The sequence below is a fragment of the Rhinoraja longicauda genome, chromosome 9, assembly GCF_053455715.1.
Source record: "Rhinoraja longicauda isolate Sanriku21f chromosome 9, sRhiLon1.1, whole genome shotgun sequence".
Classification (NCBI taxonomy): Eukaryota; Metazoa; Chordata; class Chondrichthyes; order Rajiformes; family Arhynchobatidae; genus Rhinoraja; species Rhinoraja longicauda.
Window position 1 is genome coordinate 24,770,784 of NC_135961.1, and position 18,356 is coordinate 24,789,139.

At 41.7% G+C, this 18,356-nt stretch overlaps 1 protein-coding gene across 6 annotated transcripts in view; it reads left to right on the top strand.

Annotated features, from left to right (window-relative positions):
• The window catches only part of mta3 (metastasis associated 1 family, member 3), a 168,492-nt gene that overhangs the window by 106,066 nt on the left and 44,070 nt on the right, over positions 1-18,356 (top strand). For 5 of the 6 annotated variants that reach the window (XM_078404982.1, XM_078404976.1, XM_078404978.1 and 2 more), the window contains 4 exons: positions 3,372-3,461; positions 6,116-6,274; positions 11,774-11,805; positions 16,518-16,672. In XM_078404982.1, the coding sequence (XP_078261108.1) occupies positions 3,372-3,461; positions 6,116-6,274; positions 11,774-11,805; positions 16,518-16,672 (436 nt within the window). The remainder of the gene's footprint in view (positions 1-3,371; positions 3,462-6,115; positions 6,275-11,773; positions 11,806-16,517; positions 16,673-18,356) is intronic. The other variant, XM_078404979.1, reaches the window with a different exon arrangement.

Genomic DNA, 18,356 nt, shown 5'->3' on the forward strand with positions numbered 1-18,356 from the left:
TTGCTTTGTTCTATCTCCCAAGGCAGGCTTGAGATACTCACAGATGTTCGTAGGATCGTAGAGCAAAAGATGGTCATGTTGTCCATATATTGAAAACATTATCCCAATTTGAAAAGATATTTGCTGATACAATACAATACAATACAATATATCTTTATTGTCATTGTACAGGGGTACAACGAGATTGGGAATGCGCCTCCCATACGATGCAATAATTTAATTAGCTAGTCAGTATTAATTTAAACAACCCAATGAAACAAATTGTAACAGTTTTAAAACAGAATAAAGTGCAAGTAGATCTGTGCCGGATCACTGTGCGGTGTGACCATCCAGCTCAGCAGGACCGGTTCATAGCAGCTATGGCCCTGGGGATGAAGCTGTTCCAGAGTCTGGAGGTGCGGGCGTAGAAGGCCTTGTGTCGTCTGCTGGATGGTAGAAGTTCGAACAGACTGTTGCAGAGGTGTGAAGAGTCTTTGTGGATGCTGGTGGCTTTTCTGAGGCATCGTGTGTTGTAGATGCCCTCCAAGGCTGGTAGCTGTGTTCCGATGGTCCTCTGAGCTCTATGGACTACCCGCTGAAGAGCTTTCCTCTCTGCCTCCGTGCAGCTGAGATACCACACAGGGATGCCATGTGTTAGGATGCTCTCTATGGTGCAGCAGTAGAATGTCGTCAGCAGCTGTTGGGGTAGACCAGACTTCTTCAGTGTTCTTCAGTAGTTGCTGTGCCTTCTTGACCAGCGCAGCAGTGTTATTGGACCATGTTATGTCCTCCGAAATGTGAGTGCCCAGAAACTTGAAGCTGGACACTCTCTTCACACTGTCCCCGTTGATAAAGATTGGGGCGTATTCCCCGTTGTGTGACCTACGGAAGTTGATGATCAGCTCCTTGGTCTTGGTGGTATTTAGGGACAGGTTGTTATCAGAGCACCAGTACGCCAGGTTCTGCACCTCCGCTCTGTATTTTGTTGCGTTTACAAGCAGGTTTATGAAAATGTCGCTTTATCGGCATTTGGGCGGCACGGTAGCGCAGCGGTAGAGTTGCTGCTTTACAGCGAATGCAGCGCCAGAGACTCAGGTTCGATCCTGACTACGGGTGCTGCACTGTAAGGAGTTTGTACGTTCTCCCCGTGACCTGCGTGGGTTTTCTCCGAGATCTTCGGTTTCCTCCCACACTCCAAAGACGTACAGGTATGTAGGTTAATTGGCTGGGTAAAATGTAAAAATTGTCCCTAGTGGGTGTAGGATAGTGTTAATGTAAGGGGATCGCTGGGCGGCACGGACTTGGTGGGCCGAAAAGGCCTGTTTCCGGCTGTATATATATGATGATATGATATGATGATGATCAGTAGGGTAAACCATGCGTGAAATATCAAATTATCCTCGGGAAGAATTAGTGAAAGGATACCAACATTGTGGTGAATTTAACATGCAGCTTAAGGTACTGCTAAATGATGAGGATACATACATTCTATCAAAGCTGTAAGACTTACAGTATAGGTTAATGGTGTTTAGCACCCGGAAGGCAATAAATTATGTATTTGGCTGAAGATGAACATCCTTGATTTATTTGAGGGTCTTGGAAATTGTGAGGTTATCTATAATGTATTTGATGTAGACTTTCCATGAATTAGTAACGTTCCATGTGAAGGGATTTCTAACTATAACAAGAAACTATGTTTCTAACATAGGAGGCACCAACATGTTAAACAGGAGATACAACGAAAGAAATTTGCCAGTTAATATATGCATAATATATGCCAGTTAATATGTGCCAATTTCTCTGTTTTTTAAGCCAATTTGCTTTCATGGGAACATTTGATTGTATCTGAACAAAAATGTTGAGATTCTGTGTCCTAAATTACAGGAAATTTAGACGGATTTGATCTATAGAGTAAAGGTATTGGTTAGTAACAAATACTGACCTGGGCACGATTAAAAAACACATTTATTTAAACAGACAGGCAGGGCATCGGATTGAAAACTGCATGTTTATAAAATAAAAAATAATATATGATGGTAATATAAGAAATAATATATGAAAAAAAAAATGAAGCCTGTGTTTCCACTAATCTGTATTTCTCCCCACCAACATTTTGTTGCACCAGCCATTCATTTGTGGGTAGGATTTGTGAGCATGCGTGCCATCATGCTTTATTGGTTGCATGGAGGAACATTTTGATGAGTTTTTGGTGATAATATTCCCACCGGTTGAAAATGCTAAAACAAAACAGCCCATGTTTTATCCAGAATCCATCACCACATTACACAATCTCTAAGTGTAATTGCTTATATTACATCAGAGATTGTAACAAGTTCAGTTTTGGCATTCTTGAGTAAAGTACCAATGGTCAAAATTTAATTGAGGAATTAAAGATGAACATTTAATTGTATAACCTGTTGTCCGTGGAAGGTGCTTCTGAAGATTTTAAAAAAAAATAGGTGTAGGAAGAGGCTATTTGGGCCTTCGAGCAAGCACTGCCATTCATTGTGATCATAGCTGATCATCTACAATCAGTAACCTGTGCCTGCATTCTCCCCATATCCTTGATTCCACTAGCCCTTGGAGCTCTATCTAACTCTCTTTTTGAATTCATCCAGGGAATTTGCCTCCACTGCCTTCTGTGGCAGAGAATTCCACAAATTCACAACACTCTGGGTGAAAAAGTTTCTTCTCACCTGGTTTTAAATGGCCTCCCCTTTATTCTTAGACTGTCCTCCCTGGTTCTGGACTCTCCCAACATTGGGAACATTTTTCCTGCATCTAGCTTGTCCAGTCCTTTTTATCATTTTATACGTCTCTATAAGATCCCCTCTTATCCTTCTAAACTCCAATGAATACAAGCCCAGTCTTTACAATCTTTCCTCATACGACAGTCCCTCCATCCCAGGGATTAACTTCGTGAACCTACGCTGCACTGCCTCAATAGCAAGGATGTCCTTCCTCAAATTAGGAGACCAAAACTGCACACAATACTCCAGATGTGGTCTCACCAAGGCCCTATAGAACAGCAGAAGGATTTCTTTGCTCTTGTACTCAAATCCTCTTGTTATGAAGGCCAACATGCCATTTGCTTTCTTCACTGCCTGCTGTACCTGCACGCTTACTTTCAGTGACTGGTGTATAAGGCCACCAAGGTCTCGTTGCACTTCCCCTTTACCTAATCTGACACCATTGAGATAATCTGCCTCCTTATTTTTGCCGCCAAAGTGGATAACCTCACATTTATCCACATTCTTTACTTGGGATTCATTTTGAAGTGGAATTTGATGTGTTCAGTATGGGACGATTTTTATTAAAATAATTCTACATAGAGAATGCTGTAAACAGGCAGCTGATACATTTACGTGAGACGTTTCCTGGTTTATCTACAGGTGCCGCTAGATTCCCAGATGCATTGAAAACACCACTGAATATCAAAGCTCCTTTGAGGAAGCCTCTGGCAAGTGTCATCAAGTATCTAGGTTGGTGATTATAATTTGGGGAAAATACTTCAATGATAGATGATAGAATATATTGGAAATTAGTATGTATATTCTTTCTCATTGAGTTGAATTTAGTTTATCGTCACGTGTACCAAGGTGCAGTGAAAAGCTTTAGTTGCATGCTAACCAGTCAGCGGAGACAATACATGATTCCAATCGAGCCATCCACAGTGTGCAGATACATAATGACAGTAATAATGTTTAGTGCAAGGTAAAGTCCGATCAAAGTTAGTCCGAGAGTCTCCCATGAAGTAGATAGTTGCTCAAGACCGCTTTCCAGTTATCTCTAGTTGCTGGTAGGATGTATCAGTAGCCTGATAACAGCTGGGAAGAAACTGTCCCTAAATCTGGAGGTTTGCATTTTCACACTTCTATACCTCTTGCCTGATAGGAGAGGGGGAAAGAGGGAGTGGCCAGGGTGTGACTCCATTTGCACCTCACATTGCCTCGGCAAGACCAGTACCATAATCAAAGATGAGTCACACCCGAGCCACTCCCTCTTCTCCCCTCTCCCATGTCAATGGAAGGGAGGTTGGTTTGTGTGATGGTCTGGGCTGCATCCACCCACCGATACTCTCAATCTCGGGGGTATTCAAAGAAGTCAGAGTATTCCGCGCACTCCCATTTCCCCAAATTTCTCTGAAGTCTATTCTCAGCCTTAAATGTTAGGTTATTTAAATAACAAAATCTCACACAGTTTTCATAAATGAACAATATAACTCAGAGGTGCAACGGTACATTTGCTGCCTCACAGCACCAGAGACTCGGGTTCGATCTTGACTGTATAGACTTTGTACATTCTCCCTGTGACTGCATTGGTTTTCTTCGGGTGCTCCAGTTTCCTCCCACATCCCAAAGACATGCAGGTTTGTAGGTTAATTGGCTTCAGTTTTTAAAAAAGTCCCTTGGGAGTAGGATAGAACTAGTATAAGGGGTGATCGCATGTCAGTGTGGACTCGCGGTAGACCGAAGGGCCCGTTTCCACACTATCTCTAAACTAAACTCTAAGCTAGATTTTTTCAAAATCATACTTCCAAGTACCTATAATAATTGTTTTGATTTGATTTACTTTATTGTTATGTGTACCAAGGTACAGTGAAAAGCTTTAAGGGCCTGTCCCACTTAGGCGATTTTAAGGCGATTTTAAGGTGACTGTCGGCGACTAGGCTGTCGCCGACAGTTCGCCGGGGTGTCGCGGGCATGATCGTGAGGAGTCTTCAAAGAATCGTAGTGGATCAGGGCACGTCGCTGAGAAATCAACCGGATTGAAATTTCTCGGCGACAGCTGGCTTGTCGCCAGGTATCGTTGCTTATTGCGGGCGCTGTCGCATGCTGTCCCCAGGTTTGCTAGGTTCTCTTAAATGCATTTAGAAGCATGTAATATTAAATTAAGTAAAGTCATTTGAAGATACCATAAAATACTTGTGTTTAACCAATTTATTTACCGTCAGGACATTTGACAGGTAGATTGGAGGCGACAGTTTGACGGTCAGGTAAGCGTGGGAATTTTCGCGATGTTTATGGCCATCGGCGATTACATTTAAAGTAGGCTCCCACCCCAGATATGCAACCCAAAAACCACATATGCATCTCCCATACATTTTCAAAGAATGCCCACACTCCACACAAAAATCCATTTGACCACTTTTAAAATTAAATTTCTTAATACTGTTATTAGTAAACTGGAAGTTAATCCAGTTTATGCCTTGTTACCGTGAAGCTTGGTTTTCAAGTAACCCGGGCAAGATGTTATATTTCAAAACTCTCAAGTAATTACCGACTTGTCAGTGATTTCAGCGAAAATTAGGACGCCGGAGAAGCATTGATAAGCGTGGGAATTTCGCGATGTTTCCAAAGGGTGTAATCTCGACCTGACTCAGCATTGTCGTAGGGTAAAAGAAAATTTCAGCGATCTGCTGTGACTTTGACAGTCGCCGGCATTCGCCTAAAAAATCGCCTGTGGGACAGGCCCTTTAGTTGCATGCTAACCAGTCAGCGGAAAGACAATACATGATGCCAATTGTGGCATCCAGAGTGTTACGGATACAGGATAAAAGGAATAGCGTGAATAACTTTGAGTGCAAGATAAAGTCCAGTAAAGATAGTCCAATGAAGGAGATAGCAGCTCAGGACTGCTCTCTAGTTGATGGTAGGATGGTTCAATTGCCTGATAACAGCTGGGAAGAAACTGATGGTTTTTGGTTAAAATGTATATTTTCAGTGCTCTGAGCAGATGGCAAAGTATGTGCGGGGCAAGGTCTTTTACACAATGAGTTGTGGAACGTGCTGTCAAGGGCAGTAGTGTTTAATAGACTTTTAAATAGGCACATGAATATGCAGGGAATAGAGCGACATTGATCACATGTAGGCAGAGGAGATTAGTTTAACTGGGCATCATGGTTGACAGAGACACCGGAGGGCCAACTCCTGTTCTGTGCTGTTCTATGACTGGAACTAACTGTTGCAATGATGCAATGGGTTGAAAAGCTTACTCTTATCTTAATTTTAATGATATTAAAATCGCGCATCAGGAACCAAAAGCAGTTCATCAAAGGTCAAGCATTAATTAATGGGGTGTTTTATTTGTTGTTCTTGATACCTTATTATATTTCACTTTTTTTTCTAATTTGCAGAAGTGCATCCTGCTGTAAAGCCTGATATGTTCAGAACTGTACCAGCCATCATTGCCAGGAACTCCAGTCAAACACCAAGACGACTATTTACGATCCAAAACAATGGGTCTCCAACTATTCTAGGCAAGCGAAGCTACAGCCAACACAATGGCGTGGATGGTTAGTTTAATGCCACAATTTAATACTGCACTGTAAAGTAATACAATTAACATTTATCGTGTGACAGATGCGGTGCTTTATGTTGTTTGCCATTGTTGCATCCCATTACTTTTTACTTTGTGGGGGTGTCTATAGATTTTAATTGCACAGTTTTCCACTGAATCTATCCTTGTCAGGAGGTGGAATCCCATGGTTGAGCATTGCATCTTTCTGAGTCCTGCTCTCTCAAAAAAGAAGACAGTTAGCAAATCTTTTGCTAGATCCAAGTACATCTAATCTTTGGATTTAGACCTTAAGGTTTGAATATCGAGGCAGAGATATGTATATTATAATATAAGAATGTAAGAGGTGCATAAAATCCACAAAGGGAGTTGATAGGGTGAATGTACAAAGCCTTTTACCCAGGGTAAGGTAATCAATGAACCAGAGGGCATATGCTTAAGGTGAGAGGAGAAAGATTTAATAGGAACCGGAGGGACAACTTTTTACTCGGAGGGTAGTGGGTCTATACGAGCTGCCTGAAGAGGTAGTTGAGGCAGGTACAATATTAATATTTAAGAGACACTTGGACAGATACATGTATGGGGCATGTTTAGAGGGATATGGACCAAATATGGGCAAATGGGACTAATTTAGATGGAGCATCTTGGACGGCATGGATAAGATGGGCCAGAAAGGTCTGTTTCTGTGCTGTATGACTATAGAAATTCATCCATTTTAACTGTAGTAACAGCAGAAATGGGCAGTACCTTGTGCCTGCTTCATCACCATGGCTAATCATTTGCTCGATCAAGCCTCCTCAGATCCTTGAGTGCTTCAGTAAGAACACACGTCATTTTTATAAACTCTAAGAATAGGTCCAATTTGGGTTGAGTGCTTCAGTCCTGGGCATCATTCTAACATTATGAATCAGGAGTTTCATGTAGTATACAAATTATGGCAATTAACCTGCTGGATTACTTTGTAGGAGATTCGTCTTTGAATACGTTTCTAGTGATAATGATATTTTTTTAATGGATAAATGCACCACCATAAATATCTAATAGAAGTAAATAAAATTATGAGAGGTATAGATAGGGTATAGATAGGGCATAGATAGATAGATAGAACATTTTTCCTAAGATGGAAAAGTCAAATACTAGAGGGCATAGCTTTAGGTAGAGGGCCAAAGTTTAAATGAGAAGTGTGGGGCAGGTTTTCTTGCACAGAGGGTAGTGAGTGCCTGGAACACACTGCCGGGGTTAGTGGATGAGGCAGATATAATAGTGGCATTTAAGAGGCTTTTGGTTAGTCATGTAGAGAATGGAGGAATATGAATTAAGTGCAGATAGGTGAGAGATAGTCTTGGCATCATGTTCAACACAGACATTGTGTGCATCGAAGGGCCTGTTCTTGTGCTTACTGTTTACTATGTTAGTTCCTGAACTAGTTATTTGGTCTCCATGGTTTGTTGGAAATCATGTTTTATTATCTGTTCAAGGAAGGTGACATTAGGACAAGTCGATGGGAAAATGTGCATTTTGAATGAGAGCAGAATGGGTTGGTTTGGTAAGATCAAATATTGAATTCATATTCCAACATTACTGCAACAAATTGTGTATGTTTTATTTGAGACATTCAGCATTGTATAGCAGGGTGAAATGGAGGACAATGCATGTATAAACATCGGTGCGGGTAAATTCAAACACTTATGCATGGTCTGCAGGCAGTGGAACCTTGTTCATGGAAGCAGGCCTTCACAACGAGAGCTACTCCTGCTTAAAGGAGGAAAGCTGACAGATAAATAGGCAAATCCCTTGCAAGTTATGTACTTGTTTCTTGCTGTGATTCCTCCTTGGTCTGATCCCAAAGGGCATGTCCTTCACCACCACCACATCCACTATTTATTCCGCATGCCCTCCTAACCCCACAAAGCTGTGACCTCCCCACAAAGGAAATGTGTGGGGCAAGTACTATTACACAGTGGCTGGTGAGTGCCAGGAATGTGCAGGAATCTGGTTGTTGCAGATTCATCAGTGACATTTAAAGGACTTTTGGATAGACACATGGAAGGTAGAGAACAGACAGATATACCTGCTTCCTCCAAGCACATTAGCCTCATTAAGAGTAAAGAATACATGTACCCCAACCCATTTCCGACCCGAAACGTCACCCATCCTTTTTAGACAATAGACAATAGACAATAGGTGCAGGAGTAGGCCATTAAGCCCTTCGAGCCAGCACCGCCATTCAATGCGATCATGGCTGATCACTCTCAATCAGTACCCCGTTCCTGCCTTCTCCCCATACCCCCTCACTACGCTATCCTTAAGTGCTCTATCCAGCTCTCTCTTGAAAGCATCCAACGAACTGGCCTCCACTGCCTTCTGAGGCAGAGAATTCCACACCTTCACCACTCTCTGACTGAAAAAGTTCTTCCTCATCTCCGTTCTAAATGGCCTACCCCTTATTCTTAAACTGTGGCCCCTTGTTCTGGACTCCCCCAACATTGGGAACATGTTTCCTGCCTCTAATGTGTCCAATCCCCTAATTATCTTATATGTTTCAATAAGATCCCCCCTCATCCTTCTAAATTCCAGTGTATACAAGCCTAATTGCTCCAGCCTTTCAACATACGACAGTCCCGCCATTCCGGGAATTAACCTAGTGAACCTACGCTGCACGCCCTCAATAGCAAGAATTTTTCTCCTGTCCTGCTGAGTTACTCCAGCACTTTGAGTCTATCTTTGGTATAAACCAGCATCTGCAGTTCTTTGTTTCTACTTTTCTATTTATTACCTTTAATGGCCTTGTAGATTTCACCTGGAATCCAATCAGGTTTTTGATCCTGACATCTGATTGTTGTGTTTAATTCTAACTGCAGTTACAGCAGAATTGGGCAGAATTTGCAGCACTGTTATATTGGCAGATCTGAATTTGTGACTCGAATCAAATGATGACTTTAAAGCTACCTTTAAAGCCATATTCAATAAGTATATTTGATTTATTTAATGGAGATTTTTATGCAGTCCAATACATTTATTCATGCAGATACAGATTCTGTGTGCTCAAACCACCAATCTGAACGACCACAATTTTTTTGCAGTACCTCTGCTGCTGATCTTCTTGGGATCATTCTTTACTGCTGAAATCATCCCAATATGAAGAAATAAGGGTGTGATCCAGTTAATGTGTTTGTGTCAGTACCGACAGATGGAACTTATGTTTTCACATTGGAACCAAAAAACATAATTATATCTAGCTGATGAAGAAAATATGTGCAGTTGTATGTGAAAATTTGTTGTATTAAATGTGCAATTTTGTTAAATTTTGAAAAAAAAGTTTGAATTCTCTTTGTTATTTTTTATCAGGGAATGTGAAAACATGACTTTTAACGCCTTACAAGGTTATGTTTTGTGTGTGATGAATAATTACAAGTAGGGTTGTTTCTTTTCCATATCATTTTTTTCCACAAATTGTATACTATTGCATACCTGAGAATGTGAGTTGGACATTTATGAAGTAGATTGGAGAGAGCTTTCCTGTTTTTACAAGATGGATGTTAGCATATACTCCTTTTTGACATGTCATAGTCATAGAGTCATAGAGTGATACAGTGTAGAAGCAGGCCCTTCGGCTCAACCCGCCCACACCGGCCAACAATATCCCAGCTACACTACACTTGCCTGCGCTTGTTCCATATCCCTCCAAACCTGTCCTATCCATGTACCTGTCTAACTGTTTCTTAAACGATGGGATAGTCCCAGCCTCAACTACCTCCTCTGGCAGCTTGTTCCATACATCCACCACCCTATGTGTGAAAAGGTTACCCCCCGGATTCCTTATTAAATCTTTTCCCCTTCACCTTGAACCTATGTCCTCTGGTCCACAATTCCTCTACGCTGGGCAAATGACTCGATCTACAGGATCTATTTCTCTCATGATTTTGTATACCTCTATAAGATCACCCCTCATCCTCCTACGCTCCATGGAATAGAGACCCAGCCGATTCAACCCCTCTCTATAGCTCACACCCTCTAGTCCTGGCAACATCCTCGTAAATCTTTACTGAACCATTTCAAGCTTGACAATATCTTTCCTATAACATGGTGCCCAAAACTGAACACAATATTCTAAATGTGGTCTCACCAACGTCTTATACAATTGCAACATGAACTCCCAACTTCTATACTCAATACTCTGACTGATGAAGGCCAAAGTGCTAAAAGCCTTTTTGACCATCTTCAAGACTCGACCTTCAAGGAACCATGCACCTGTACGCCTAGAACACCTCTGCTCTTCAACACTACCCAGAGGCCTACCATTCACTGTGTAGGTCCTGCCCTTTTTCGACGTCCCAAAATGCAACACCTCACACTTCTCTGTATTAAATTCCATCAACCATTCCTCCGCCCACCTGGCCAATCGATCCAGATCCTGCTGGTTCACAACAATCTTCACTATCTGCAAAACTACTAACTTTTGTATCATCAGCAAACTTGCTAATCTTGCCCTGTATGTTCTCATCCAAATGTAATTGATGTAAATCCTTTTGAAAGATGCCTACTAAAGAGCAATTAATTGAATATATATTTCAAAATGGTTGCATTGACATTGAATACAAAAGGAAAACATGTAAGCTGCTACCTATATGAGTAACATTTTAAAATGTATTCCTGTTACATTTATAACATCTACTATATCTGAGTATAATTAATTGGGTTAATGATTGGGTTGAGATTATGTCTAGTTTAGTTTATTGTCACTTGTACCAAGGAAAGGATTTGTTGCTTGCTAATCAGTCAGTGGAAAGACAATACATGATTACAATCGAGCCATCAACAGTGTACAGACACATGATAAAGGGAATAATGTGAATAACTTTTAGTGCAAGATAAAGTCCAGTAAAATCCGATTAAAGGTAGTCCAACGGTCTCCAATGAGGTAGACAGTAGCGTAGGAGCGCTCTAGTTGTTGATAGAAAGGTTCAGTTACCTGATAACAGCTGGGAAGAAAGTCTGGAAGTAATAACGTAGTACGACTGTTTAAATATAATTAAACCAAACCCAGATGGAATCCCACAGTTAAGAATTATTATGCTTGAATTTTGATGATATTAAATTTAACAGGAATTAAATTCTACAGTTAATGCACAACTTAAAAAGTAATTCTGGGTTCTGGTGGGACTGGACTACATTCTGAATTATAAATATGAACAGGAATCAACAAATGCATAAGAAAGACATGTACGCATTGCCCTTATCTGCCTATATCAGAAACAGGTTTGTTTCATTATTAGTTTTATCACCCGAGAAAACACTTATTTATTTTATCAGTGACGAGTTGTTTCAATGTTGTTAAACTGATTTTCTGTTTAGCTAACCTGGTATTTACTTAGTGAGCCTGGCATAGATATCTTTTGAGATTTAACACAAATGCAGTTGACTTTATTAATTTTTGTAATTTTTAAAAATATTTTGCATTTGAATTTAAACTTCATTTGAAAATCTAATTTTTCAGATGTTGCAAGTCATACGCAAGGACCATTAATAGTAAGTATTTTATTTCTCTCAAAATAATCAAGCTTGTTTTAATCAAAGCAAAAATTCTGATTTATTTAATTCCTGATGTGGCACAGTGGCGTAGCGGTAAAGCTACTGCCCTACATCGCCAGGGTCCCGGGTTCGATCCTGACTACGGGTGCTGTCTGAATGGAGATTGTACGTGCTTCCCAAGACATGTGTGGGTTTTCTCCAAGATCTTCGGTTTCCTCCCACACTCCAAAGGAGTACGTTTGTAGGTTAATTGGCTTGGTAAAATTGTCTAAATGTTAAATTGTCCCTAGTGTGCGTAGGATAGTGTTAATGTGCAGGGATCGCTGGTTGGTGGGCCGAAGGGCCTGTTTCCATGTTGCATCTCTAAACTAAACTAATGTACCAAAAAGTTTAGGAATCTTAGCTTTCACAGCAGGTTCTGTCAGAGGCCAATAGGCTGACAAACGTCTGGGGATTTGCACTGATAAACATCTTTCCAGCAGTGCCCTGCTTTTTTTGCTTCTGATTGAGAGCAACTACCAAATTCCAAGCAAAATCACACTCGTAGAGCAGGAGGGCAGGAGAAATCACAGTCGTAGAGCAGGAGGGCAGGAAAAATCACAGACATCTTCCCATCCCCTCCCCTTTCTGCGTTCCGCAGAGACCGTTCCCTCCGCAACTCCCTGGTCCACTCGTCCCTTCCTATCCAAACCACCCCATCCGCGGGCATTTTCCCCAGCAACCGCAGGAGATGCAACACCTGTCCCTTTACCTCCCTCCCCCCCCCTCAGCTCCATCCAAGGACCCAAACAGTCTTTCCAGGTGAGACAGAGGTTCACCTGCACCTCCTCCAACCTCATCCATTGCATCTGCTATGTCAACTTCTTTACATCGGCGAAACCAAACGCAGACTCAGCGATCGCTTCGCTCAACACCTTTGCTCAGTCCGCTTTAACCTACCTGATCTCCCGGTGGCTGAGCACTTCAACACCCCCTCCTACTTCCAGTCTGACCTTTCTGTCATGGGCCTCCTCCATTGCCATAGTGAGGCCCATCGGAAATTGGAGGGACAGCACCTCATATTTTGCCTGGGCAGCTTGTAGCCCAGCGGTATGAACATTGACTTCTCCAACTTTAGATAGTTCCTCTGTCCCTCTCTTCCCCTCCCCCTTCCCAGATCTCCCACTGTCTTCCTGTCTCCACCTATACCCTTCCTTTGTCTCACCCCCTGACATCAGTCTGAAGAAGGGTCTCAACCCGAAACATCACCCATTCCTTCTCTCCTGAGATGCTGCCTGACCTGCTGAGTTACTCCAGCATTTTGTGAATAAATACCAGATTCCAGGCGATAAGCTCCCTAGTGTTTATTCCAATAATTCAAGTGTCAAGAGTGTTTTATTGTCATATGTCCCAGACTGAGCAATGTAATTCTTACTTGCAGCAGCACAACGGAATATGTAAACATAGTACTCTGTAAGCAATGTAATAAACAAAAAAAAATCGCTAAATCTATGTAGTTCAGAGCTTATTTGGAACTTGTAGTGTTTAATAGCCTGTTGGCTGTAGGAAAGAAGCTGTTACTGAACCTGGATGTTACAGTTTTCCGGCTGCTTTATATTCTTCCTGATTAACCAGATTTAGCAGCACAACCATATTCAGCTAGAATCAAGTTAATTTGGCATTTCAATATTAATTTTTAGCACACTTGTTACCAAAGGGAATGGATAGTTTTTCATGATAAACCATTCCTTGAATATTCCTGCAAAAATGTCCTGCATGTTTTTTCCCAACAAATAGATTAGTTAGTAATTGTTTCATTTGACTACAAATGAATGAGGCAAATGCTTACTAAAGCGTCATTTCCGGCATAATTATTTTCCTGTATTTAATGTTTGGTACAGTCCGTCAGTAGAAAGGTGACCTTGTATGCTTTTAAAAGCTGAAGAAGGGTCTCGACTCGAAACGTCACCCTCTCCTTCTCTCTAGGGATGCTGCCTGTCCCACTGAGTTACTCCAGCTTTTTGTGTCTATATTGTTTTATAAAATGTATTTGTAAAATACATGTTCTAGTTTTCCGGCTGCTTTATATTCTTCCCGATTAACCAGATTAAACACAACCATATTCAGATAGAATTTATTTTATTAATCCAAATTACTATTAAAAAATATCAAGCAAATTGATGACCTTGTAGTACCTACAATTCTCATGTTTCAAAAATGTCCAACCTTTGGACATTTGGTGTAAATGAATGTCTGAAGTGAACAGTCTTAAATAGTCTGAAGAAGGGTCCCAACCTGAAATATCACCTATCCATATTCGCCAGCGATGCTGCCTGACCTGCTGGGTTACTCCAGCACTTTGCGTCTGTAAGTCCAGTCTTTGGGACACGCATTTGATGATAAATTTCTGTCTGGATATCTACATGGCCTGTGTTCCATTCTCATGCCTGCCTCTCTATGCAGGTCTGTGCTCTTTGTACTGCTTTATCTTTGCCACCTCACTTCAAAGCATACTGATTAAGCACAGCAGTGTACAGTTTTTGGAGATGCTGATGCTGGTTTAAAAAGAAAGACACAAAGTGCTGGAGCAACTCAGCAGGTCAGGCAGCATCTCTGGAGAACATGGATAGATGACAGCAGCACCTAGGGGGCGGCACAGTGGTGCAATGTTAGAATTGCTGCCTTACAGCGCCAGTTCGATCCTGACTACGGGTGCTCTCTGTATGGAGTTTGTATGTTCTCCCTGCGACCATGTGGGCTTTTTCCAGGTGCTCCGGTTTCCTCCCACACTCAAGGCATGCAGGTTTGTAGATTAATTGGCTTTGGTAAAATTATAAATCGGCCCTAGTGTGTAGGATAGTGTTAGTGTATGAGATGATCGCTGGTCAGTGTGGATTCAGGGGGCTGAAGGGCCTGTTTCCGTGCTGTATTTCTAAAGTCTAAAGTGACATTCTGGATCAGGACCCTTCCTCAGATTGATTGTGGTGGGTAGAAAGGGGGGGGGGGTCGAGAAGGGAACAGAGAGGGGGAGATAACTTTCTACTGCAGCTGTCTCCCCCCCCCCCCCCCCCACAACCAGAGATGTTGCCTGACCCACTGCATTACTCCAGTACTTTGTCTTTTAGTGTACAGTGTTTAGCTGCTATGAAGAAACCCTCTTTGTTGAAATTACAGGCAACATCCAAACCAACGAAGAATTTAGTCAAAATAAACGACAACATTTATAATAAGTGCGACATCCCTGATGAATGTGAGGATTCCTTTAATACTATAACAAAAAAATAATCTTTAAAAAAAAAAAATCCTTGTCAACATTTGCCTCCATGATGTTTGATAGGAGTAAAGGAAATGATGTCTGGGTAAATGCAGACCCTCGTTTCAGGAACCGAGTTTCATTATCATGGTCTGGTTTTCCTAAGAAACACCCATCTTCCTGTTGCAACTGTCAGCCTTTATCTCTGTAATTGTTTTGACGCTGCAATTCCCACATTCCCACATGTGCCAAACTGGAAGTCCCAAATGTTCTGACTGATGGCTCACCAGTTGTAGTTGGAAACTACACAGAATGTTCACTGGGATATCTGTCCTGGGATATCTGTCCCACCAACTGGTGGGCACTGATGCATGTTCACTGGCTCCATTCACTTAATTGGGGAACAATGTCCATGCAGAAGGGAGGTATTGAATCTTGTCTTCTTCAAAAGTACTTAATTATACGTGTATTTCAATTTAAAACTAATCAATAGTTTCTAGAAGTTTAATTAACTTTTTGATTAACTTTTTATGGATTCTGGATGTGATGAACAGCCGAGACACTCATAAATTTTTATTTTATTTGACAGCTGGTGGAGCTTAGGGTGTGGATTAGGGTGTGCCGTCTGCTGAAGCATTATTGTGTGTGGAACTTGTTTAGTCCACCGAGTCCGCACTGACTAGTAATCACCCGTACACGTTCTATTTGACACACAAAGGGACATATTTTACAGTTTGAAGTTAAATTAGAAATAAATCCTTATTGTTACAACTACACTGAGTTATTATTAACATAATGTTATTGACAATACACATTTAGAAAGAACCGGATTGCACCCAACTCAATGTGTCGACGTTACCTCCTCATGTTAAAGAGCTGAAGCCAATTCCATGGCAGGCTGTTAGTTTGCTCTGTAATCTCATACCTCAGCTGCTCTCAAACCCACCCAATCCAAGCGATTAAAACTTATTTATTTAGTTTTAATATTTATATTGTTCCTTCAGCCCCTGTGTAGAAATATGATTTAGATTAGTTCATTGGTTTAGAGTTACAGCGCGGAAACAGGTCCTTCAGCCCACCGAGTGCACGCCAACCAGCGATCACCCCGTACGATAACAATTTTCTGAAGCCAACTAACCTACAGACCTATATGTCTTTTTGGGAGGAAACTGGAGCACCCGGAGAAAACCCATGCAGGTCACGGGGAGGATGTGTCCATACAGAGATCATCCGTAGTCAGGATCGAACCCGGGTATCTGGCACTGTAAGGCAGTAACTACCGCTGCGCCACCATGCCGCACTAAAGACTGAAGCTCTTTTAAAATAATAAAACAATAAAACACTGCGAATGTCCAGTAAAGATCCATTCAGATTTTGCAAAGATGCTACTGAATGATTGCCAAGCAAAATTGCCACCAACAGCAATTAAACAAAGGAGTGGTGTCTTCAAATTGGCCTCTTCTCTTCTTTGTTTTAGAACGCTGACCATTTTCCATATTTGGCTAATGGAAAAGGAATGTCGACTGGGATCAGCGTAATCCAGTCCAGTGCTACTCCAGTGATCAAGAGACAACGGCCAAACTGGGTGGACACTCATGATGATGGATTTTTTAAGGTTACACAGAAAACAAGGTGGGATTTCATGCTTCAAAAGAGGAACTTGCTAAATTAAAAGTAAAATCCCATAAAGTGCTTCATTAAAAATTGGAAAAAAATCAGTGATTTGATAAATACATTCTTATTAGTGGTGCATTATAAGTTTTAAATGTATTTTATTTCCATATCTAATATGCTATGCAATTCAACATAATGATAAGGTTATTGTTTTACTCTTAATTAACTTGGAAGTCTGCACCCGTAATTATTGGCATCATGAATACCTAGGATTTTTCCTGATTCTGACCAATGCCACTGACCACATGTCTGAGGACTTTTGTAAGGTAAAGGCTGTAGGGCTGGTCTATCTATAAAATACAACCAAAACGGTACACGGTAGTGCAACAGTTTTAGGCCCTCGTTACTTACCATTCTCCTGCAGTGTGTAGTATCAAGTTTTGTTATTTTTTAATAAGTAATTCAGCTTATAAACTTTAATAAATGCGCTCCCACTTGCCGGGCCCGACAGCCGTGCCTGCGCAGTTGTGGGAGGGTTGGCGGGCCCGGCAGCGGCTGCGTGGCAGCGCCGGGAGGACCGGTGCCCGTCCCGTGTGCCTCGCGCCTGACCTTCCCCCCGTGGTGCAGCGCGGCGACAGAGAGAAGGTGAAAGAAGATGGCTGCCGGCAGGACGAACATATGGCAGCTCCTTGCGGCTGCTCTCCTACTACTAGCTGCCGCGATGGCTGCCCGGGGCCAGGCCGAGTGGCTCCCTCTCCCCTTTCCTCTCCCCTCCCGCTCCTGACCGCCTGGTGCCCGCGTCTGCCTGTTGCCGAGCCCCCCGGCCTGCGGAGAACCATGGGCGTGCAGGGCTTTCAGAAATCACATAAAGCCGGAGTTGTGTAGTCATCACAATACGCAGAAGCTAATGGAAACCATTGCGATCTTCAGTGACCATATTTATGCTTGCAGCTCAAGCAATTTGGCTTAACGTTGAAGAGCTGGAGTCTGAGATTTGGACAATATTTTTAAAAAACCAGAGGGGGAAACTTTCCAAGACCACTTTTTTTCCAAAGGCAGCAATAAAAACTCTAAGATTATGTAATGCATTTGGCCAGTCACCTGGAGCTGGAGGCACCATAAGCAACACTGAAGCAGGTTTGCAGATCTTGCTACTAATGGAGGAGAGAAGAGGTAAAATGACAACTGACATTTATTTCTATAATATATGTGTCATTAATTCACCTATCTTGTTCTCTATACCTGCTGCATTGCATTCAGAGAAAAAATGGGGGAATTAATGATACAGCCATTAAATTGTTCCCATTTAATTCTACTACAGAAAAGTGGTTGAAGTGACCAAGAGTGAGAATAATATGTTCTAGGATATTTAACTTTTGAGATAGGCAGAATACTAAATATAGAGGTGTACAGCTGACAATAAAAAATAAAAAGGTGATTTTACTGATCAGGATGTTGAGGAAGTAAGAAGAGGACTTGCTTTAGTTTTATAGGTCCACCACCAATTTTCCGTGGATTTCAGACTGTATATCAAGTGCACTCTCATAATTGTTTTCCGGGTTAAAGGAGGTGTCGGACCACCAGTTTCCGGAAAATTGATGGCGGACAATCTTGTACAGTGGGAAAGGGTTGTTTAATAACCTGGTTGTTATAGGGCCTTTGGTGAGGAGTGAGCATAATAGGGTTGTATTTTGTATAAAGA